The 23,650-nt window shown below is 46.4% G+C and overlaps 2 protein-coding genes across 5 annotated transcripts; one reads left to right on the top strand and one right to left on the bottom strand.

Annotated features, from left to right (window-relative positions):
• Nucleotides 1-5,350: 5,350 nt before the first annotated feature.
• On the bottom strand, nucleotides 5,351-8,345 carry LOC133161227 (serine/threonine-protein kinase ULK4-like). Its single transcript, XM_061289568.1, has 8 exons — nucleotides 7,765-8,345; nucleotides 7,541-7,640; nucleotides 7,342-7,481; nucleotides 7,118-7,262; nucleotides 6,781-6,882; nucleotides 6,628-6,711; nucleotides 6,481-6,556; nucleotides 5,351-6,400 (listed from the first exon to the last, which is right to left on the bottom strand). The coding sequence occupies exons 1-8, from the start codon at nucleotides 7,900-7,902 to the stop codon at nucleotides 6,343-6,345; spliced, it is 843 nt and encodes a 280-aa protein (XP_061145552.1). The 5' UTR covers nucleotides 7,903-8,345; the 3' UTR covers nucleotides 5,351-6,342.
• Nucleotides 8,272-23,268, top strand: LOC133161210 (trafficking kinesin-binding protein 1-like). Of its 4 annotated transcripts, XM_061289535.1 has the most exons (17): nucleotides 8,272-8,609; nucleotides 8,707-8,785; nucleotides 12,466-12,660; nucleotides 16,393-16,469; nucleotides 16,728-16,844; nucleotides 16,968-17,068; nucleotides 17,562-17,670; nucleotides 17,736-17,814; nucleotides 17,883-18,013; nucleotides 18,083-18,157; nucleotides 18,231-18,368; nucleotides 18,477-18,553; nucleotides 18,624-18,854; nucleotides 18,949-19,274; nucleotides 19,376-19,747; nucleotides 20,487-20,586; nucleotides 21,081-23,268. In XM_061289535.1, the coding sequence occupies exons 4-17, from the start codon at nucleotides 16,419-16,421 to the stop codon at nucleotides 21,955-21,957; spliced, it is 2,784 nt and encodes a 927-aa protein (XP_061145519.1). In that variant the 5' UTR covers nucleotides 8,272-8,609; nucleotides 8,707-8,785; nucleotides 12,466-12,660; nucleotides 16,393-16,418; the 3' UTR covers nucleotides 21,958-23,268. The 4 variants fall into 4 exon arrangements, with proteins under 4 accessions (XP_061145519.1, XP_061145516.1, XP_061145520.1 ...); XM_061289532.1 differs by lacking the exons at nucleotides 8,272-8,609; nucleotides 8,707-8,785 and adding an exon at nucleotides 10,913-11,073; XM_061289536.1 differs by lacking the exons at nucleotides 8,272-8,609; nucleotides 8,707-8,785 and adding an exon at nucleotides 11,188-11,468.
• Nucleotides 23,269-23,650: the final 382 nt, after the last annotated feature.

Raw genomic sequence — 23,650 nt, 5'->3', positions numbered from 1 at the left:
GCTACAACACTGCGGCGGGCGCATCCACTCAGCCAATTAGCCCAGATAGTGACACACTGTACATGTGCGTTTAAAACATGCACACAATTTCTTGCACATACATATAGAGACACACACAGACTATGTTGTGTGTAAACAAACTCACGGAGCGCCTGCCTGTCTTTGTGCCAAGGGAGAGGGAAGGGAGGGGCTGAATGCATATCAGCGTATAATTAGAGCAGAGTTGAAGGACTCAGTTTGTTTTGGGCTCTCAAATTGGAAATGCTCAATGCAAATCAATTGAGTTCAGTGTCAATTACCAAGGCGAGCTTCTTCAGAGTTAAAAAGCTTCAAATCAATTTCAGCCCGTCCGCCCGAGACAGATTAATGCTTCGCGCGGGATAGCTTGGCTCATAAAAAATGAAATGAGTAAGTGCTGACAGACATTTACTTTTTGCACACTTCAGCACTGGCGCAGTTCAGCATTAGTTCATTATTTGTACAGAAGACAGAATGACAATGAGGCAAGAAAAAAAAAAAAAAAAGGAAGCACCGAGTGAAGGGGTGCATTTTTTTTTTTTTGCTTTGTTACTTGTGTTGTGTTATTTTGGAATTTGATGCTCCGGATCAAAAGGGCCTAATATTTGAGCTTAGAGTTACAGGCGTAGAATTCTTGCATCTCCAAACTATTTACTTTTCAGGACCACAAAAATGGCCTGTTTGTTTGGGTACGTACATTGCATGCTCACAGAGGCATTTTCAACATTTATATATATGGATAGCTACATTTTATTATATGTGCCTTTTGCTCAGACAATGAGGTCAGACTAATAAAATCCCCGAGGAGTTTTTCCAGGAGCGTCACTGCAGAGAAAGATGGCAAAGAGCAAAGCAATGATTATCTGTCACTTTCTTAATGTTACATCACTTGAACAGGACTCCCTCCGTCGATTCATAAGACACACACACCCTTAATTGCATTCTGTTGCGATACTCCATCGTAAAGGCTCCAAAATAATCATATCGTCACCATGGTGACACGTAACGTGGCAAATGACACGTTGTTACAAGTGCAGCCTTTTGGTTTCCGGCAAATTTCAACGTTCCATTCAAAATCCCCATGGTGCCTGCCGTCCATCCATCTCCAGGGTTCCAATCTGTGTGCAAAAAGCGCTGCAGATTTACATAAAAATTCATTTGCTACACGCAAATCATTAATCAATGGTTGGACAAGGCCGCTCTTGCTAGTTGACGTTTGGCAGTGACACGACATGTTCCGTTTGAAGAAAAAAAAAAAGAGCCATTGGGATTAAGTCAAAGAAATTGAGACGGGACCTCTATCAAACAATAAGCATGTCAAGAAAGCTTGCTTAAGCATATCTGACATTCAACAATGCCTCTGCCAGCCCGACATCCATCTTTATTAACGCATGCACGGACGGCGGCGGCGGCGCAACTCATTCAACAAGCAACCTATTAAGCCAATCAAGGCCATGGCATTGTGTAATCAACACCAAGGGGTGATGCCGCACTACATCTTCATTCCGCTGACACGCCTTTGGGAGGCGGCACAATGGACTTTTCTGCCATTCCCAAAGCTACTTCACTAATGAGCACACGGGGGACAACCGTGGACCCACCGACCCAGTGCGGCTTTAATAGACTCGTTCCCTGCCAGGAACTAGGAAGCAAGCAAGGAAGGAAATGTAAAGAGAGAACATTGGAGAGAGGGAGAAAAGAGGCATGACATCAAGTAAGTGGCTCATGCAAGAAGCTTCTCTCTCTCTATTATGTCGAGAAACAAGGGAATGGTTCTAATTATATCTCGGTATAATTTCATCAAACTTGGCTCATGATTTCATACGTTGAGCTAACATAGAAAATGAGAAAATTGGGCCTCAGCTTTCCGACGTGGAGTTTGGATTTAACGCAATTTCAATCCCCCCCCAAAAATGGTCAATGGGAGCTGAGTGACTTTTTGAAAAGCTCCGCACACTGTGTGTGTGTGTGTGTGTGTGTGTGTGTCATTAATTGTGCTTCTCTGCATCTGCATCTCATTCATGTTAAATTGGTGGAGATAAAAAGAACATGCAGCTAGCTTTAGAAGAAAAAGTGGAGTATTCTGGAGGTGCGTTGTGGACACTTTTAATTACCTCTCATTAATTTCAAACCTCCCGTCCAACTTCTTTCGCTCCAATCCCTAACAGAACTTTTAATTTGTTCACATATGAAATGGCTCACCTTGACTTTTTAATCCGGTAATATTTGATTTTGGCAGCTTTCGCAAGGACAAAGCAGCAGCTTATTGTCAGGTAGACACAATTTGCCTGATCGAATGTCCTCATCTCAGACGGTGGCAGTTACGTCATACTGTCTGTCCGTGTAAAGCAGCTACGGCTTTGCACCTCGGCGGAAGGAAGGAAGGAAGGAAGGAAGGAAAGGAAAGGAAAGGAAAGGCACATCACAGCGACGCCCGCCACATCACATGAAGTGATGCTAGCTTTGTGCATGTGCAAACACGTGCGCTTTGCCTCCCTGTGTAATTACACAGCACCTGGCAGCAACACACACATCATCTCATCTATCATCCTCACACGTCACATCTAAGGCACCTAATATCCTCAAAGAAAAACACAGACAGACAGGCAGGCGGACAGACAGGCAGGCTCCGAGAGCAACAGGAAGAGAGGCGAGCAGATGGATGGGAAAATCCAGCCCGGAATTTTTTTTGCCATTTGTTGGGCAAATGACTTCCAAAATGTAATTTATGAGCTATTGTAGCTGGGGAACTTCATAATTTGGACCGAGGTGAAGCAAACGTTGCTTTGTCAACGTTCCTGTCAACACGTTCATTCAGGGCCCAAGAAAGGGCGACTTTCCATCCTTTGAGACTCCTCCTCAACAAGAAGCTGGAGCGTGGCCTGTAAAGCTGCCTTTCACTCCCAAGTAGCTTTATTTATAATTGAGCAAAACTTTATGGAGTGGGCGGGGCCAGGCAAGGCAAGGCAAGGGTGATGCGCTGGGTCAAAGAGTCCATGAGAAGCACAGTACCTGCCTGCCTGCAGCGCATTCCGCAAGGCCTTGGCACTCCATCTCATTGCTGTCCTCTACTAAATACGGTAGGCGTGCCAATGGATGGGACCGCTCATACGTCAACATAAGACACTCCGAATAAATAGCCGTGAAATGCATACATAGTCTCCAACTTACCTGCGTGGCCAGACAGTACAAAAATGAAGGAATGTAGTATTTTCATGGGAAAAGGAGGGGGAACATGCTCAGAGAGAAAGAGAGAGAGAAGTCTGAGGATGTCGGTCTGCATGAGCATGTGTGCGTCCTCAGCTTACTCTCACAGCTCAATAATGATAAATAAGTCAAGCTCGCCTCTCCTGGCTTCAAGCCATCTCTCTGCTCCTGTCACCCCTCCTCACCCGCCCGTCCGTCCGTCCCAGTGGTAATGAAGCAACAGTAGATACAAGTGTGCAGACCAGAGTTTCATCTATATTCATTGTGCGCTGGTGGGCCACCCCACTAAGACCCCTTTTTTGTGCCTCCTTCCTCACGTGCAGGTCAATGTCTAAGCATATGATTGCATCATCAACCTTCTCGATCTAGATCTTGTCGATGGATGTCCATCTGTCCGTCCAGCCAATGCATCTCAACATTTTTGGATGTTGTCACTAGTTTTTTTGTTCTTGTTGAATAAACAAGACTATCTTCATTTTAATGTCAAATGCGTGGTAAGGAAATGAAATGCATCTTTTGCCTGTGCCACCTATTTGATGTGTCTGGGGGCCTGAGATGAGATGAGGTGAGGTCAGGTGAGGTCAGGCCAGCAAGCAGTGCAGGTTGAGTTGGATGCAGCTATGTGACTGCTGTGTATGCCCTTGACTTGCAGCTGGGCTGCCAAGCATGCCTCTAGGCCCCCACAGCTGCCTCATCATTACTCTTCATAGGGATCCCATGCACACACACACACACTGAGACTTAGTCACAGCTACACACACACAAAAATAGACAAACGGAGACATACACAGAGACACTCACCCCTTCCCGCAGGCTCCTCATTAAGCCGGTGTAGGCGGCAGCGGGAACCGACCACAGGCCCTCTGGGGAGGGGAGGGGAAGGGGGAGGCGAGGGGAGGGAGGGAGCCTCTCTTCTCCTGCTATACAGTCATAGGAACACATGGAGCATTGGTGAGAGGAGGAGGGGGCGGGGGGGGGGGATGCTGCTGGTGCTGCTGGTGCTGGAGGTGCCGCCCCAGTTGAGGAGCAGAGTGGAAGTGAGGGGAAGGCAACATGATGATGCTGCTCCTGCTGTACACAAGATCGGGGAGAACAGGCCAAGTCCACAGGGGAGGAGGATGACATCTTGATTGCAAGAAAGAAAGATTCAAATGGGCCGAACCAACATTAAAAATTGTATTAGAATGAGAAAACCTGCAGCACAAAACCAAAAAAAAATCCCCCCAAGTGCGAGTATGATGGTCCTTGCACAGCAAAAGCATGCTAATAATACTCTGACACCAAAAAGTCGATCTAAGGAGGCACTCCATATGAACTTGTTGTGGATTCTATTTTTAGTAAGTGTCAGCACTTGCTTCTTTTTTTTACAAGCAAGCGTGCTGCTCGCTTTTTAGTCAAGTGGAAAGTTGATGCTGCTGTTGAATCATGCCAATACAAACCAGGAAGAGGATTCATAGCATCATGCTAATAAGAATGTTCCATTTCAATCTGCAAAATGTCGACCGGTGCAGCGAAAAACAGGATCAACACTTGTTGATCAAATGCTTGAATATGTTTTGTTGTTCAAGCTCATCTTTTCCCTTCAAAAGGAATACTCATTCTGACACGTCACCATTTTTTTCTTCTTCTTCATTTCCCCTCTGAATGGCATCATTCATCCGCTTTAAGATTACAGCAGCACTGTGAACTTTTGGAATGCCGGCGTATCCCCACTTTTAAAAAGCCACCAGTGAGCAAAGCAGCCCTCCAGGAGCCAACAGGAAAATGACATCTTGTTTGCTGCAAAGACCCAGCTTCTTCAAATGGCATGTCATTAACCCACAAAGCGGCAGCAGCAGCAGCATTAACTTGTGCATGCCTACATCTAATGGGCGCTTCATCTGGAGAAGGGGACAACCAAAACAAATAGACGAGAGGGTGAGAAGACACTTGGGTGTGCACGTGCTAGGCTGGGCTGAGCTGGGCTGGGCTGGGGGATTGAAAGGCACTGCATCACTGTTGCCATAGTAACTAAACCCAGTCCTGACACTCCAATCATCAGGACTGCAGCAGGAGAACCCCTGCTGAGACACACACACACAAACACACACATAAATCAAGTATGTGCTGTTTTATTGGTCATCTGTTTACATCATGATAGCAAAATACACACACACACACAGAGAACCCCTGCTGAGTGTGTACAGACTCCTAAAATTATGGAGAGACAGAAGCACAACTGTGGGTTGAAATTCACCGCTTTGTCCTTCTCTCCATAATTTGTCGTCCTGAGATAAAGTGGGGAGAGTAAAAAGTCTGCAGACATTTTTCATTCGCAACAGCACACACAAACACACACGGCGGCGGCGGGTCAATATTTTGACGAAATCAACTTAGCAAGTCGAGTCCAAAACGTTTTGGGCAATATGCAGCAGCCCCATTGGTCTAGAATTAACTAAAAAAAAACACATTTCACACGTTGAAGCTGCGCAGGTCGACGCCTCCTTGGAATTCGAATTAATAGTGTGTTTGGATTAATATTGTGTTTGGAATATGAATGAAGCATTTTGGATGTGTCTCGTCCGTCATTTTGCATCTCGTGAAAAGAGGTGAGCCGTCATCTTTTGAGTTTTGGTTCCTTCAGAACATTGATTTTTTTTAATTTACTGTATGCCATCCATGAATAGTAACAGGCAAAACAATCAAATACTCAATCACTAGATGACTAGAAGAAAATAAGCAATATGAATCATTTTAATGAGTAGTATGCTGTGATTTTTTTTTCTGATGACTCCAAAAAGATTAGAATCTCACCAATCTCTCTACTTTTAAGTGGCAAATGAGTGACCGTTATTCAGAGAGGGAGGGAGAGGAGAGGGGGAGAGATCTAGAGAGAGAGAGAGAATCCTGCCGCATTTCAGTGTTAATAATGCCACCTGCTGGACAATACTGGTATTCTATTAAGGAATAAATGGTTTATTCTGGCGTTGCCATGGATACAAACCAAACAAAGTTTAGGCCGTCAGTGCGCTCGACTAACATAGTACATTTTCCATGAGTCATGCACTCTACGTGTCATTGTTTGAAAAAGGAATTGTCATCCTTTTAAGGTGACATGGTCCTCTTGTTCATCTTTCTCTAGTTCTTGTCTTTGGCTGTCCAGAAAGAGTGCTTCAGTAACTCTGGCAAGTTCATTCTTTAGAATAACAAGAAGAAGAAAAAGCTTAGAATTGTTCCGTATTCGAGGATTCACAGCATTTGATCACATGTTTGTACCTCTTCTCAGGATTTTTGTTGAGTAAACGCTTCAGAAGATGTTGGAACTCCTGACTTGGAGGAATTGTTGGAGAAACTATCAATAAGACAAGCCAAAAAGTTGAAGATACTATATCGGCCCTTCAACGTGTGTGTTAGCGTAGGAACCTTTCTGTGTTGGAGCTGCCGCTTCCTGACCCAAAATCATTTCCTTGAGTTGACTGTAGCAACCCGAGTAGAACGGCGGTTTACCTTGCAAAGCAAATTCACGAGTTGATTTCAAAGCGACCGTACCGCACGCCGGCTAGCTTCGGAGCGTACCAGTGTACGTGTAGTAGAGAACGCAACCCAGAGCCCAGAGGTCCGATATGCTGGTTGTTTCGGATCCCTGGAGAATCTCTGGCGCCATATAAATCGGTGAGCCTGCAAACCATTTGTGCGTGACCTAATAATCAAGTATCCGAATAATTGCCCTTTGACACAGGATGTACCGTATTTTCCGCCCTATAAGGCGCACCTAAAAACCTAAAATGTTCTCAAAAACCAACAGTGCGCCTTATTGTCCGGTGCGCCTTATAGGCCGGAAAATACGGTAAATCAACTTGACTTGATTTTCCATTCAGGAATCTGCAATCATCAACAGATATTGACTACTAACCTTGAAAGCTTTTTTTCACCATAATGTCTTGATGTTTTCTATTCCCTGCTTCTTCACATGCAAGGGAACCTTCAAGAGTGTCTGTCTCCATCTTGGAATAACAGAAATTACCTAATTTTAACACGCCACTACTATCCAGCAGGATCTGCAGGAGAGACAGAGTGCTCAGGAATGAGGGATGAAATATTGGAATATTAGATGGCCCTTGACACAGATGGACAAACCTTAGCAGGTGTCAAGTCGGAGAAAACGATTCCTAACTTGTGGATGTGTTCCAGTCCTTGGACCAAGTCCCATCCAAACTTTCTGGCCACATCTTCTGGCAGGCATCTATCCCGAATAATCACAGACTCCAAGGTACCACCTAGTACATGAGCACATCAAAACGGTGATGACTCAGCGGGAGAGAGAGTCGCAACTGACCTGTACAGAGCTCCACCACGAGCCACAAGTGTTTTCTGGTCTCGTACCACTCGTAAAAACGGACAATGTTTGGATGATCCAGTTCTCGGCATAGACGCACCTGGAAAGCCCAAAGAAAGAAAGAAAAAAATGGCTGTGTGGACTTTGGAATCATCTCGAACAAACATGACACTTTCATTGGAAGCATGTGAAAAATAGCGACGGAGGAAGAGAGCGGAACCTACATGGTTGGTGATTTCAGGCCTTTTGGCTTTGTCACTGCATTTGAGGGCCACGTAGTTCAGACTGCCCATCCTCCTTCCTTTGTAGACAACAGATGTGGAGTCTCTTCCCAGCTCCTCATATAGGTTGATATTCTCCATCGGATGACGGCGGCCACACAGGAATCCCAGAACCACTATTAAAGTAAACTGGATTCTTTTGAATGACTCAATTCATTTTTTCCCCCCACACAACTTCAATATTCCAGAGAGGAAAAGCGGTCGCCACAAAGTTTCAAGCTTTATGAGAGTAGTTCAAAGGGCAAATGACTTTGATATGACATCACAATCAGTCTAGCTCTAATCACATTTAAGACATTTTCAGTCAACAGGATAAGCGGTGTGGAAAACGGACATTTTACTTTGAAAACGCTTGATTGTTTTACTTTGAAAAAGGGAAGTTAAGGGCAGAACTTGGCACGTGACATAAATTCGATGCTTTTACTTTGAAAATAAGAAAGGAAGTTGCGGTCATTACTCGGCACCTGACAGAATTTCGCAGCTTTTCTTAGCTTTGCTTTGCTTTGTTCTCGTTGAACGTTTTCCAACTGCGGTGGCAGAACTCAGATTGAAACTAGGCAGGCAAAAGCATTAGTTCTAGTTTTAGTTTGAGCTGCTATAAATGTTTTTATTTTTTTTAGTTAGCCAGATGACTCAAGTTGAAATGTTTGCGTATTCTCTCAGTATTTCTCCGTGCTGCTTCCGCCATAGTAGTTAACGGTGGCAAAGTTTGGTTTCTGAAAAAGAGAACAGCTCGGGATTGATTTGATGATCATTTATTTGATCATCTGCGCTCTCTTCCGAAAACGGTAAGAAGCATCGATGAATGTTTTTCCTATGTCGTCTGTTCATAGTTTGCTGAAAGTGGAGCGAGCAGGTGCAAAATGTGTTTCTTTACAATTGCAGAGCGAAAACGGAGACGTGGAGGTCATCCGTCCGCCCGTCCACTAAATAAGCGATCTTTTTCCCAGTTGATTCATTTCAGGTACTTATCAATTGTATTGATGAATGACTTCCATATTTGTTTCATGATCTGTGGCCAAGTTGCTTATTTTCATTCTAATGCCGTTTATTCCAATTTTAATCCAAAGGCTATATCTTAATGGTTTGTAGGCTTCAAGGAATAAACGACCTAATCAATTCTCAAGTACGTACGTATATATAATGTTGGATTGGACCGCCAGGAAGCGAAGCGAAACTTCCGTTTGTTTGCTGTCAATAGCACATGATCCGTGAAATATTTGCTGACTTTTGGGTGCCAGTAAGTGTCCAAGAAACTAATGTGCAACTGGATTTCTTCACCTATTCAATGCAAAATAACCTTGATCCGACTTGCAACATTGTGAGTATTGTTAACGACTGCATGTGACTGCTGATAAGAGAATCATCCAAGTGAGCAACCAGATGAAGAATGACAAAGACTGGCCATGTATTGGTTTGTCAAACAGGTTACGACGGCTCCGACTGAAACCACAGCAGGCAAAATGATGTCACATGATTGACCTTCTATTTCCGATCTTGCCATTTCAGCTATTTCCCCTGAGCCATCATAAAACCTTCGGGTCATTTCCATACCAGTATATTTGCGTCACATGGTCCTAACTTAGCGTATGGATGACCATCTTTAGTTCTAGCCTACCTACCCAGCCGCCATTTTCCGGAGTTGTGCTTGTTAATGATTGACCAGCACTCAGACAGGAAGCATTGATTGCATTCATTGATCATAAAAGTGCCATCCCAAATAGTTGTGTGTTTAGCCGAGAAGAGAAAAGCTGGCATCCTGAACAAACGTAAAGTGGCGTTGAAAAGCATTCTACGGCCTTGCATTTATATTTCCAAAATGGAAGTTAAGTTGTCCTTCCTTCTCTTCCAGGTGAAAGACAGCACTTTAGCGTGTGTAGTCATGGTGGTGGGCTCTCCTGCAGCACTTTTCACATCCGCTCAGGCTACATTTCAGTTAGTGCAGCCTTTGAGCTGCTCCATGGCCGCTCCTTCCTCATAGTGGGAGCTTCTCGGTGCCAAGCTGGACCCGAAGATTCCTCCTCCCCAAACTTGTTTGGCCAACGACGAGGAGGAAGAGTATGTCAGTGAGGCCCGCCTCAATGGCTTCCTGGTTGGCTACAGAGATGCGGAGACCATTACTGGTACGTAATATTGCATCTTCTCTTTCATTGCAGTGGCTTTGAACCCTCCTCACCAAAGCGGGTCATTTTGGATGCTGTGAGAAAGTCCTCCTCAGCGGGACCGTTGTTATGTCACATCCTGTTAGTAAAGGGGCTCCAGGGGATCTCAGCCTGCCAAAATGGAGCTTCCAAATAGGCACATTATGCTGACATGCTAATGGCTATAAAGCCCTCAGCTAAGCGCACACGCAAGACGACGGACGACCTTCTGTCATTTCAGTCCCCATCCTAAATAGCATGGAGGCGACAATGCAAGCGCACACCCACGGACAGGATCTAAGAATAAAGACATTTGGAGGAAATGTCCCTCCCAATTCCAGCAACCACTTCCCTTTATTGTGGCAACGTTGTGGCTCATTGCTTTCCACAAATGGCTGGTTGCTTTTGATTGGGCTTCACCAGCATTCCACACACCAGTGAATTGCTGGCGCTACCAATATTTACATTTACTCACTTCTTCAATCATCTGGATTTTACAATTGCAGTTGAAGAGGAATCTCAAATGTTGGCTTTGTAGTGCAAATCATGCCATGAGGTTGGACTCAAAGGGCATTGCTGCCATCTACTGGCTTAAGTTGGCTGAAAAAAATGTTGTGAATAATTTTTCTCAGCAGCAAAGAGCTGAATGGGAATTGTCATTGTGTGCTGTGGCCAATGCTTGCTCGCCGCCTCCATTCTCCGGAGTCACCGAGCCAACCGGGATGCAAAGACTGGAGGAAGTCCAGGAAGCTTTGCAAGACTTATGTAAGCCGACAAAGAGAATCCAAATTGCTTCGCGACCATGACAGTTTGATGCAAAAGTCCTCATGTTTCAAATGAAAGTTGACAAGAGGCAGCAGCGCTTGTGCGAGGAGGCGGTCTCTCGTCATTGGCATGTGAGGCATGGTGTCAGCCCTCGTGTCGTATTCACTCCTCCCTCCATTTTTTTTTTTTGCACCCTCTGCCTTGCACTTCCTGTCTCACCCTCCCAATGTTTTTTCTCTCTCTTCTCTTGCTGTGGAGTCTTTTTTGTCCTTGCCCTGTTTGGGACTTGTGGAAAATGTGATAGGTCAAGGGCTCCAGGTTTTTGCTCAGGCTTAAGGCAACATGAGTGAGTACATTGCTGTCTTTCTACTCTTTTCGCTTGCTGTGCGTGCAACTTTTTGGATATACGGAGCAGAACGTTGGTTCCCGCACAATCCCTGTCACTGGGTTTTTCCCCCCGTCTCCTTTCTGTCACTTTGTCTGGTTTGGCACTTGACCTTTTCAAGTTCCCAAACAGTCGTGGAGTTGTCTCTTAGTTGCTTGATAGAGGGCAGCCATGTTAGCCGCTTCGACTTGACCCCTACTGTTGGAGAAAATAGATTCCACTGACGTGACATAGACGGTGGGAGTTGAATCGAGCGGAAAAGTCTCACTGCTACAAAGTCTTCTCAGCTGTTGATGAAAGCCAATGTATTTGTCAAAGAACTTCTTAAGTCCCGAATGACTTTTACCATTTCCCACGTATGTTGCAGTGTTTGTTTATTGCTCTGTGCTGTGACTATTCTTACATTTGAACTTGAACTTTTGGTGTGTTGGTGCAGCTATAAACTGCTACTCATGCTCCAGGTTGTCCACCACAGAGTGAAATGATACCTTGTGTCAATCCAAAGAAGCCAGCCTTGTTTTTGTTCCATTGTGAAAGAGGTTGGCCATCAAAGCACATTTTGAGCAATCATCATTCCAGATCTTTTTGGATGATAAAATGGTTTGCATTTGCTGTAGGCTTCGTCCGTTGTGTGTGTGTTTCTTGACCACAGTCGGGCGGTCGGGCTTTCAGTCTGAATGAGCAAATTGTGTGAGAGAGACGCTATTGTTCACGAGAGAGAGAGAATGACGTCCACAGACAGAATGGAGGAGGACACTGGAACAGCAGGAAAAGGACAGTCAAAAGCTGTGCCACAACAAAGCACTAGCCTCCATATACATTGGAACAGTATTGCTTTTTTCAGACCCCCATCAAAAAAAAGAAAATCAACTCTGACACAGTAGTGGCAATTCCATAAGCACGTTCAGTTTATATTTTGAACAACACAGTAAATTGATTTGTGAACAGATTCACATCACTAAAAGCTCAGTCTGACTTATTATTATTTTTAATTCTTCTCCATTCCCCCATTTTGAATGAAGGTGACAGAAGCCCAGATTAAATCTACGGATTTTGTAGACTGTAGTTTGCCTTTCCAAAAATAACTCCTTTGATAAAAACAAAAAAGTCATATCGCGGCTGTTAATATAGTAGAGACGCAGAATGACGCTATTGCTGTCTTACAATCGAAACAAACTCCAAAGTAAACATTGTTTAAGAACGAAGAAATAAATGCCTTTACTTGATGCAAGCCTATCACCACTAGATGGCGTGCAATGCCCTCAACTTGTCCTATCCCTGATAAGTTCTGTACTTTTTTGACTCCTACAAAGCCAAAGAGAAAGAATGACTTTTTGTGTGCGTGTCTTTCAGACGTGTGTAACAATAGTGACTTGCCGGAACTTGAGATTATTAGCCTTTTGGAGGAGCAGCTGCCAGTCTACAAGCTGAGGGCCGACACCATCTTCGGCTACGAGCAAGATGACTGGCTGCATACGCCTCTGGTGGACCCCGACTCCTCCCTCGACTTGACCACGGAACAGATAGAGGAGACCCTCAAGTACTTCTGTAAGTCTCTCCGTCTGGCTCTGTCTGCCCGTCCGTCTTGTTCACTTTCATCATTTCTTTTGGGTCACGTCGATTTGAAGAGTGTAAATTTGCTTCTATAATTAGCCCATCCAAAGCGGAGCAGCAAGTCAGTCTTTCCGAGGCGCGCCAGCCAGCCAGCCAGAGCCAGCATAGCTATGCGCATTATTGACTTTACTTTTCTTCTTTCCGACTGACGACAAAGGAACAGCTGACTTTTTATTAAGTCGAGTCGAGTCCATTCTGTGCTGCTCTTTGGATCCCTGCCGGACTCGTGTTGCCCCTCAAACAAATGGTCAGATATCCACGTCGCCACCCAAACGTTCATTTCTTTGCTTGGCCTGGGTCTGACTCCGACTAGCATTGTAACATAGCCACAATCATGCTAGCGGCTGTCTAGTATGGATTGCAAGTTCTCAGGAAAGAAGTAGTCTGTTGAATATGGACCAAGCACATGTTTGGGGTCATCACATCCGGTCTCCTGCAGCCGAGCGACATCCTTTGAATGTGACGACTTTGTCTGCTAAGTGCTCCAAGTTGTCAAATGCGACATCATATTTTCATTACAATCTTATTACGTAATGACGGAGTTCCTATGTGCTCCACGTCATCTCTTCCAACTCCATGCTGCTCAGCCGTGGGCTGCTATGGCAACCACTCGCAAGGACGGGAAAGGGGGGAGCGCCAGGGAGGGAGGGAGGGATTGTGTGGTGGAGCTTGCTGACGTACTAGCTTGAGTCAGATAGCATTGCTCCTCTCATTGGCTGTTCCAAGTGGCCCACCCTGCACACCCCAGCCACCGTGTCATGGTTTCTGCTGCAAAACACGTGACTGCTGCATACTCTGCAGCTTTGGATTTCTGGAGTCGCTGTGAAGGAGGATGCTGTGCTCCTCGTGCAGAGCAAGTGGCGGATGGCCGGGACTGAGCAAAAGACAAGATGCTGCTCTTATTAGGCATCCTGGAGAATAGATCCACAGGAAAGCATTGATGGATGGGGACGAGAAAAGATACTGATGTCCGGACTGGCTCGATCGAAAGGCATAACCGGGATGCTGACACTTATGTGAGACCAGAAGAAGAAGAGTCCTGGGAAGTTGTCAGCATGGCACCGCAAACAATATGGAGCACAATAATAGCCTGGCAGCAAGCTGCTAATGAGTGTGGGAGCAAAAAGGACATGCATAACATTGGAGGGTGGGCCAATCCACTGTGAAGCGGAGCGCCGGAGCCCAGCTGATCATCCCGGAGCATGCTTGGCCGTCGGAGGCCATCCGATCCAAGCGCGTCGCCGAGCAGCGACCATGAAGAGACGGCGGGCTCAGAGGCTTGGCAAAGCAGACTACTATGAATTGGACTGGTACTATGAAGAGTGTACTGATGGTAAGAACAAGTTATCCCGTCAGACTGCACAAGAGTTGAGCTGACTCATTTGTTTCTTTGGGCTTGTCAGTGGAGGATCGCCCTTTGCGATGACCACGTGAACTCTAGAAGGCACAGAGCAGGATTCATGGTGATCATTGCACAAACTGGGTGTTTTGGATTTGGTAGCAGAATTTCAGACTGTTTCGTTTTCTCAATCGATGCAGCTGAGTCATTGTGGATGCTCTGTGGGCATGTTGTCTAAAAACCATCCATCCATCCATCCATCCATCCATCCATCCATCCGCCTCAGTTGGAGACAGGAGACTAGTTAGCAGTGCTTTACGTGGTCGTATTGATTCTTTATTCTATCGTTGATTTCTCGTTCCATGGAATATTCCGACAGTTTTGAAGGACAATCGCAACGTTGCACGTGTGGAAAAGATGTTACGTAACAGCTGGAAATATTGCCGCCCCCTCCCTCGCCCTAAATAAATGTAAGCTGCTTAATGTTATTCAATTCAGCTTTGCAGAAGACTTAATTCGATGCGTCTCTATGATCAAATGATTTGAAAACTTTTCAAGGAAGCGGGGCATCGTTTTTTTTTTTTTTCCCCCAGTCTTGCTGTTTTTGAAGTGCTGAGCCACAATTCAAGAGTAATATCTTCAAAACTTTTGTCACGTTCAAGTTATTTCTGTGACCAATGTAGGTTTGTCTGGGATATAACCAAAGTTATGATAATGCATGAGAAGTTTGCTAAGGTGAATCAGCGCACAAATAGTTGAGCCGTCCTGCATCATACCGCCGTTGAGTGGAGTTACTCAAGCGAGAGGGAACTTGCGAAGCAATTTCGGTGATTGGCAGCCACTAATGAGCACAAAGTTGAGCTCTTTGGACACAAGCCACATTCATTTACGGGCCACTAAAGACCGGCCGGCCACACCCTGCAAGCAGGTGCACAACTGTTTTTGTTTGCCTGCCGCCACCAGAGAGACGCCACAGGACTGTACCAAGTCACCAGAGGAGGGGGGAGTCTTTTATTTCACACACCAAAGTGTGCCTAAAGATGGAATGATTATTTGAAATCATTTGAGCATTTAACAACGGGATAAAATACCCATTGTGCATGCCATTTGACCTCACCTGAGTCATCGAGTGACAAATCGCAGAGAAGGGGAGGGAGGGAAGGAGGGAGGAGTCAGGTTGTCTGATTCTCAGCGACAACTCTCACCACAAACACACACACAGACACACACAGACAGACAGACAGGCTTAAGAACTCTCAGATGATGTTTTTTTTTTGATGAATCAACTTTTTCAACTGTAGTTGACTCACCACAATTCTGTCAATATGCAGTATGGATTTGTTTTCCTTTTTTGTTGTTGTTGTTGTGACGGACGTGCCGTGGAATTGCGCTTTTGAGGGGCCAATGGCACTTGTTCCCTTTCATGCTGGTGACCATGGAGGGCTGGCCGGAGGATGTCACCGAATTTCTTCATCTACCTCGACGAGGAAGCACGGAACAAGAGGAGGAAATGCATTGTGCAAGTCAGACAGAGCTAGAACAGCTGGTGGGAGTGGATAGAATGGATCAAGTTCGAAACCAAGGTAGTCAGTCGCTCGTGTTTGGTCGGACCTGGCTTCGATGACTCCATTGTGCTCGTCCTGTATTTGTAGCTGATGCTGAAAGAAGAAGCTGAGAAATTTGATTAGCATTTTGCCACTTTCTAGCTTATAGGTTCAAACTTCTTTGTTGAATTTCATGTCAAGTGAAGCACACTGCTCAGCATGTCATGAGCTGACCAGCTGGTTAGCAGCAAAGTTAGCATTTTGATCAACCTTTGTTATCCCATCTCTTCTTCATGCTATCTGGATTAGCCGGCTTGGTTTGGCCCTTATCACAGCACGTATTAAATGACAGTCTCCGAAAGAATTCAGGTCACAGGTCCGTCCCTTCAATAACAACTTGGCGTAAATAGGACAAAGTCTTTCTATTTGTATTAGTCCTGCGGTCAAACACTTTTCGGTTTCTTCTTTAATTGGGTTTGTATGACAAGACACCACGTTTTCAGCATGTTCAACAAAACAAATACACTTGAGTCTTACTTGCAGGTATCTCACAATCCTTTTAGCGGAGCACAACCACTGGTGCACACATTTCCAATGCACCTTTCCTCTACTGGCAAGATTTATGCAATCGGAGATATGTTTTCATTGCCTTTGTCTGTACGTATTTAGTATCCATCTGTTGATTACGGTCAGGAGGAAATGGAAATCATTGATTTGCATTGTCCACCTGTGTTTTGCATCTTCATTTGGTTCGTGTTAGTAACGCTCCGCTCGTTCACGCAGTGCTGTGCGCCGATCGAGTGGGACAGATGACAAAGACCTACAGTGACATTGACGCCGTCACTCGACTCCTGGAAGAGGTGAGAGAGAGAGATACTTTCTTTCCAATTCATCCACATCAGCAGCAAGTCAACAGCTTCAACAATATGACAACTGTTATTGTTTGATGTCAGGCCTATCAATGATTGAGCCAAAGAGCGTTGCCTAACGACGCAATCAGAACGCTGACATTCTATTTGTCTTATCAACTGTCATTTAGCATTTTTCAAAAGAAGGCTTGGACTCGTCTTGAACTCTGTCACTCCTTTTGTTGTCGGTTTCCGACCCATGGCGCGCAGAAGGAGCGCGACTTGGAATTAGCGGCTCGCATCGGTCAGTCGCTGCTCAAGAAAAACAAGGCCCTGAGCGAGAGGAACGAACTACTGGAGGAGCAAGTTGAGCACATCCGAGAGGAGGTGGGGTCCCCTGAGCGTGCCTGCAATCCGGACACATTTTTGGACTAGTCCCTGCTGCTAATCAATGCTAATGCTAGGATGTGCCTGGTTTCAGTGTTGCTTTTTCTCCTTGGCCACAATTAGGTCTCCCAGTTACGCCACGACGTGTCCATGAAAGATGAGCTGCTGCAGTTCTATAGCAACGCCGCTGAGGAAAGCGAGGGGGAGTCAGTCACTTCCACACCGTGAGCGTCCTTTCATTTCCTTGTCTTGGTGAATGCATTTCAAATTGGATGAGGAAAATGGATTCGGGAACTGAAAGGAGCTGTGTCAAACTTATGTACACAATTTTTTTTTTCCTTTTTCCAGCCTTCTTTAGTGACCTAAGACAAGCAAAGTCAATGTGATCCATTGCAATTCCATACTACATTTCAGTCCAGTTGGACTTCCAGTGGAATTATTTCTGCATTTCAACTACCGTAATTTTCGGACGATAAGTCGCACCGGAGTATAAGTCGCACCAGCCATAAAATGCCCCAAAAAGTGAAAAAAAAACCAACATATATGTATATAAGTCGCTCCTGATTATAAGTCAACCGCCCACCCACCCAAACTATGAAAAAAAACGCTACTTATAGTCCGAAAATTACGGTAGTTTCACCTCATTCCATGATGTAGTATTTGTCTGTTTCGACACAGCGAGTGTTGCTAATTCTTTGCATGCATGTGCTTAAATAGCGTGCGAGCGAGCGAGAACAACGTGTCGACACCGACCTGTTTCCCCCTGGACTCCTTGCAGAAGAAACTGAAAGATCTAGAAGAGGAAAATAAATCCCTACGCTCTGAGGTCGGTACGCACGCACATGCGTGCTTGAAAAAGAAAAATATCCAAAGTCCACTGTCATGCTCTAGGCCAGCCACTTGGAGACAGAAACTCTGTGCTATGAAGAAAAAGAGCAGCAGCTGGTCAACGATTGTGTCAAAGAACTTGGTGAGTATTTCAGCAGTTTGGTGAGACGGATCACTTTGCTCATTTGGCCTTTGTGATGTTGTTGCCAGGTGTGGCAAATGTCCAAATCTCCTCTCTGGCTGAAGAGCTGGCCAGGAAGTCTGAGGATGCTTCCAGACAGCAGGAGGAGATCACTCATCTTCTCTCCCAGATAGTTGACCTCCAGAAAAAGGCCAAGATGGTGCGCACTTTGACAATATTCTATTTTGATATCACGTTTTATTGACCAGGTTGTTTGCGTATTTGACAGCACGCTGTGGAGAATGAAGAACTCACACAGCACCTAGGAGCTGCCAAAGATGCTCAGCGACAACTGACTGCTGAGGTCAGCCCCCCCCCCCTCCTGTTTTTATATTTAGCTTTACTTTGAACTGGCCCCTTCTTTGTCTGCGTGCTAGCTGCGTGAGTTGCAGGACAAGTATGTGGAGTGCATGGAGATGCTCCATGAAGCCCAAGAGGAGCTGAAAAACCTGCGAAATAAAGCCGTTCCATCAAACACTCAGAGGCGCTTTCACTCCCTGGGCTTGTTCCCAATGGTGAGCTTCACAAAGTAAACTGGAATACTGTCAAGGAAATTCAGATCTTTTTTTTTTTTTGTTACTGTGATATTTGAAGTCACGGCAACCTCAACATTTTCTTCCTAGGACTCTCTGGCAGCTGAAATAGAAGGCACCATGAGGAAAGAACTTCAGATGGATGACCCAGATGTTGAGGAGCTAAGGTAGAATTTGAAAGCTGCTTTGCCTCAAATGCCAGCTGTAATTTTTTTTTGGGTGCGACTTCCACCTTAGACTGCAGCCCAAGCGAGTCTTCCAGACTGTGAAGAACCTCAACCTTATACGCCAGCAGCAGCAACGCTCGCCCCTCAACATCCCGGGCTCCAATCAGTCTTCGTGTATCACTTCGGGGCGCTCCAGCAGGGTGGGCACCCCTCTCTCCAACTCTGTGTACGGCAGCGAAACAGGAAGTGGAATCACGCCGGACAACAGAAGTAGCTGCATCCTGGAGAACCCCGATAACGGGTGGGTACCAATCCTTTCATGACTTAGGTTCTACATCCATATCGGTATCGCTTGCAAATGTCCTCTTTTCAATTCCGCTTGTCTGGCGGCGCAGGTGCGAGGACTCAAACAAGCGGCCCCCGGGGACCCCGGGCACCCCTGGCGGTCGGGACCTGGAGACAGCCTTGCGCCGCCTGTCCCTCCGCCGCGACAACTACCTCTCGGAGAAACGTTTCTTTGACGAGGAGAGGGAGAAGAAGCTGGCCTTCCTGGAGGGGGAGGAGAAAGAAGGCAGCCCATGTAGCCCAGGCCCCGGGACGCCCACCGAGAGTCTCTTCTCTCTCTGCTCGCATCCGTCGTTGGGGAGCATGTGGACGGGCTACTCGTTCAGCGCCAGATCCTACCTCCCGGAGAAGCTGCAGATTGTAAAGCCGCTGGAAGGTGAGCGAGTTCCCCCGTCTTTCTGTTATGTGGCGCCATCTAGTGTAGAATGTCTTTTTTAGCAGCAGCAAATGACAAATCTTTTTGTCTCTCCTTGGCAGGTTCTGCCACCCTCTACGCATGGCAACAGTTGGCGCAACCCCACATGGGCGCTCTGCTGGACGATCGGCCCGGCGTGGTCACAAAGGGCTTCCGCACTCTGTCACGTGAGCACCACGAGCACCACGAGGCGGACGGCTGGCAACTGGACCAGCCGGAGGAAGACGACGTCTCCAGTGACTGGTGCGCGGCGGGCTTGTCGGGAGAGTGCTCCGCTTCTTCGCTTTCCAAGGACGATGGCAGTAGCCAGTGGGAAAGCACGCCTTGCCGAAGAGCAGGGACGATCCAAGCAAAAGATGCACCCCTCTCTTCCTCTGAGATGATGAACGGGCATGTGGACTTGAAGGAAGTCGGCACATTGGAGCACATGCCTGGTGAGGTAGCTTCTTAGCTGCTGTTACAGAACAATAACGGCCGCCTTGGAGCACGGGGGGTTGCCATGGGGTTGGGGTGGAGTCGAATGGGAGGGAGGGAGGGAAAAGTGGACTTCTCGACATCCCAGCGTGAGACGCCATCATGCATGGTCACTCATCTGCACACACGTGTCCGTCCGTCCATCCGTCCATCCATCCCACACAGTTCCAGTTTGTGCTGCTGTTGAACACCCTCAAAACCGAGTATTTTTATTTTTTTTTATATCTATATTTCTTCACTTTCTTTCTTTTCCTTTCTGTGTGACCAGTCAATGCACCTTTCTATCCTTTTCTGTGCCGGGAACAAATCGAGTCAAACTATTTGGCTTTTTCTCTCCGCACATAGACACTGCTCAGGGTCACGCCAGCTCCCATATCCGGTGTTATTATGGAGCAGCTGTCCAAGTCACATGAAGGATGGAAGGCATGACACGCTTTGCTGGTTAATACTGGAGTTGACCTTGTGACTTTGCTCTACTGGTGAATTTCCAGCACATCTCCTCCAACCCATGGCCATATTTGTTAGTGTGTCATTGTGCTTTTTGTTGATGCACTTTGACAAACGCTGCTGCTTTTGCTTTTGCTTTGGGTTTCCGCTGTCAACGTTGGGCTCCCCCCCCCCTCCCCCCTCAATCTTTCCGTCGCTCCATTCGGGTTCTTGCTCATGTATTCTCTCTCCTTTTTTTTTTCTCTTTCTCAGCCATAGTAAACTTCCCAGGCAAGTGTCTGTCGCACACCAGCTCCACCTACACATTGACCACCTGCAGGATTCTCCACCCCTCTGATCAGATGAGCTCCAGGTAAACAAAAGCTCCCTTACTTGACAGTGTGTGAGCGATCACGATGGCGGCGGCGGCGGCAGCGGCAGGCGCTTTTCACCAAGATTGTCCCTGTGATTTCATTGGCCTCCCTCGGCAGATCGTGCGATGACGAAGAGGAAGTGGAGTTGTATCATATGGTTGTCGTAGAGCAGAGCCAATGAGTGCAATGTGGGTGAGGGAAGGAAGGAAGGCGTGGATGCCAGTGTCTTGCTGTGGGCTGATGGAACACTCCAAATGAGCACATCGAAGTGTGTTGTGATCAATGGCAAAGATTTCATGCATGTTACATATGAGTTGGTGCACAAAATGAGTGCCTGCCTGCCTGACTCAACCCGATGGTGCGTGGAAAGTTTGAAAGCTCTACTACTTGAATGCTTTGATAACTAATTTGCTCCCTTTCCACACCAACTACGAATCCTGTTTGTGTCCATCCCGCCGCAATCCGCTATCATTTTTCCCCGGTGTGTTTCCAGCTCAGCTCTGTCGTCATGTCAGAGTAGCGGCAGCACGACTCCGCCGGTCTCCTCCGCTTCGCGGACTCCCTCCTACACGCCCTGCTGCACCCCACGGCGCCGCCTCTCCGTGGCCGAATCCGCCACCAACCTTCGAGACTCCACTAATGTCACCAGCAGCTCGCTAGGGCTGGGACGCCTCCTGCTGGAGCACGGAATCTCTGCGTCGCCGTACCAGCCCGGCGGCCGGGATGGAGGAGAGCCGCCCGCGTCCCGTGTCGCCGCCGCCGCTGAGGGAAACGACCACAGGCTGATGAAGAAACGCCCCGACAGCCTCCTTCTCCTCCGGCCGTCCACGCCGCCAAATTCTTGCGCCGGACCCACACCCCACTGCCAAGATTTTCAGTTCAGCCCCTCCGATGACGACCCACCGTATTTCGACACGTTCCTGGCCTCCAAACCGGCGCGCATCATCCTGAGGGAGACGGAGAGGGAGCGAGGCGCCCAGTCAGACCACCAAGGTCAAACAGAGACGTTGAACCTCAGACTTGTGGAAAAAGTGAAAAGTTTGCGCACCACCGTTGGGCCTCACAGCGCCGCCGCCGCCGCCATGGCGCCTGCAAGCACTTTGTTGGCTCCATTTTGCTCTCCTGCACTTGGGAGCGCCACGCTGGGTCTGAACACAGGACTGAGGAGGAATCCAAGCTATCCTGCCATGGTAGGAGCCAGTATGGCTATGAAGGATCCCCATACGGCTGACCTTCTCATCCCGCATTCCACGCAAGGCCCGCAAGCCCCGGCGGCAGTGCTCAGCCACCACATCATGACAAAGCCGCAGGATGCCGCCACCGCCGCCGTCTCATCGCTGCAAGACTCCATACGCAATGGACAGTCATGATGAAACATTACGGTCTCCTTTCAAGACCATGCACCATATCCACACTAGCCGTATAACCTTGGCAACAATATGCATTGACGCAAACGAAATTGTGGGTCTTTTGCTCCATGACATGTGCAATATTCTTATTTCAATCCAAATATGTGGCCTATAATACGGCAATGCATAACAAAAAAAGTTTGATTTCCCCCCATTGACCTGCTCAACTTGAACAATTGCACTCGCTGTAAGATTGAAATGGCGTGGAAGATGCAAAATGAGGGATTTGAATCCTAAAAGTCTTCTTCTCTTGTGCAAGTGTACCAACCCTCCGGCAAATGGTGCACCCCAATCAAAATGCTTGCCTATTCCAATGCTGTCATTTTTTTTCCATTCAGGCCGTTACGGTAGTTGCACTGCTGTACAAAAAATGTGCCGTAAGCATTTGTTCGCCATTGTCAAGTGACTTGCTGGCCGTCTCCTTTAATGTGGACGCAATGTTCATCTGTGCCTAAAACCACTAACCTAGTTTTAATACTGTTTAGCGTTTTTACGTCCTAATTCACAAGATGGAAAAAGAAGTCCCTCAACACATGAAATTTGTTCCATTAAGGCTGCGTGCGCTCTTGTTTGTTGTAAAACATGATTGGCGGGAACAGGTAGACCCCATTAATATCATGTGCTGTGTAGCCATTATGTCTTTTGAATATCCTGTAAAGTAGGGTGAATTTGTTTGTTTTTTTAACTATGCCTCAAATGAATGTGCCATGAAGCCATTTGTCTTTGTAGCAAAAAAAACAAAAAATCCTTCCATTCTAAAATGTGCTCCAGAAACTTCAGCAGCACGTCTGAAACAAAAGCTAAAAAAAAATGACGAGTCATCCGTGGCATAACACTTTGATTTGTAAAACACGACAAAAAGGAAAGTATTTACTCAACTCGTGTCAGAAAGCTGAAGAATGTGTTGTGCAGTTTTCACTGTCATTTCAATCACTGTCTACTGAATGAACGGAATATTGTCTGAACTATTTCCAAAATGTTTTCCGTTTAATAGCACACGACTTCAAATTGGCCGTGCTTTTATTTTCAAAGTGTGCAATGTGTTCTTATGGCGCCCATTCGGAAGCGATGACAAATGAATATCAAGGTCCATGTCTGTGTGCTGCTCTGAATGTATTCATTGACTCATGTTAATTTAAAAAACGAAATGTATCAAGAAGTGCATATATTTTAAGAGAGGAGAGCAAACTATTTTCAGGGACAGAGTCTTCTATTTTACATGACTGCACTCTGGATTCAAAATAAATAAAAGACTAATATACAAAAAATGGATGGATGGATGGATGGATGCATTCTTTGGAAAAGAATCAAGTCTTTTATTTTGCTGGATATCAAAGAGATGTGAATATGTCAAAGGACTTACATCTTTCTCTTTATTTCTTTAACGTTGATGAAGGCGGAATAACACTCCGAAACATGGCTGAGAAATAACCTCAATCAATTGTAACCCTTTGCAAACTTCGACTATGTCCACCAGATGTCGCCATCCCTTAATATTTGAGTTCTGATTCGTCATCGCTCGAGTTCAGAGACAAGAGGCGAGTCATTCAGCTGCTAACCGACGCTTAAAGACCCACTTGAGTCAAGCATATTCCCAATTCTTTCTCTGGAAATGAAATAGTGAGCACAACGAGAGCGAAGGGATGTCGCACTG

Source organism: Syngnathus typhle, linkage group LG10, assembly GCF_033458585.1.
Source record: "Syngnathus typhle isolate RoL2023-S1 ecotype Sweden linkage group LG10, RoL_Styp_1.0, whole genome shotgun sequence".
Taxonomy (NCBI): Eukaryota; Metazoa; Chordata; class Actinopteri; order Syngnathiformes; family Syngnathidae; genus Syngnathus; species Syngnathus typhle.
The sequence above is the reverse complement of the archived record's forward strand: the minus strand, read 5'-3'. Positions and strand labels throughout refer to the sequence as shown.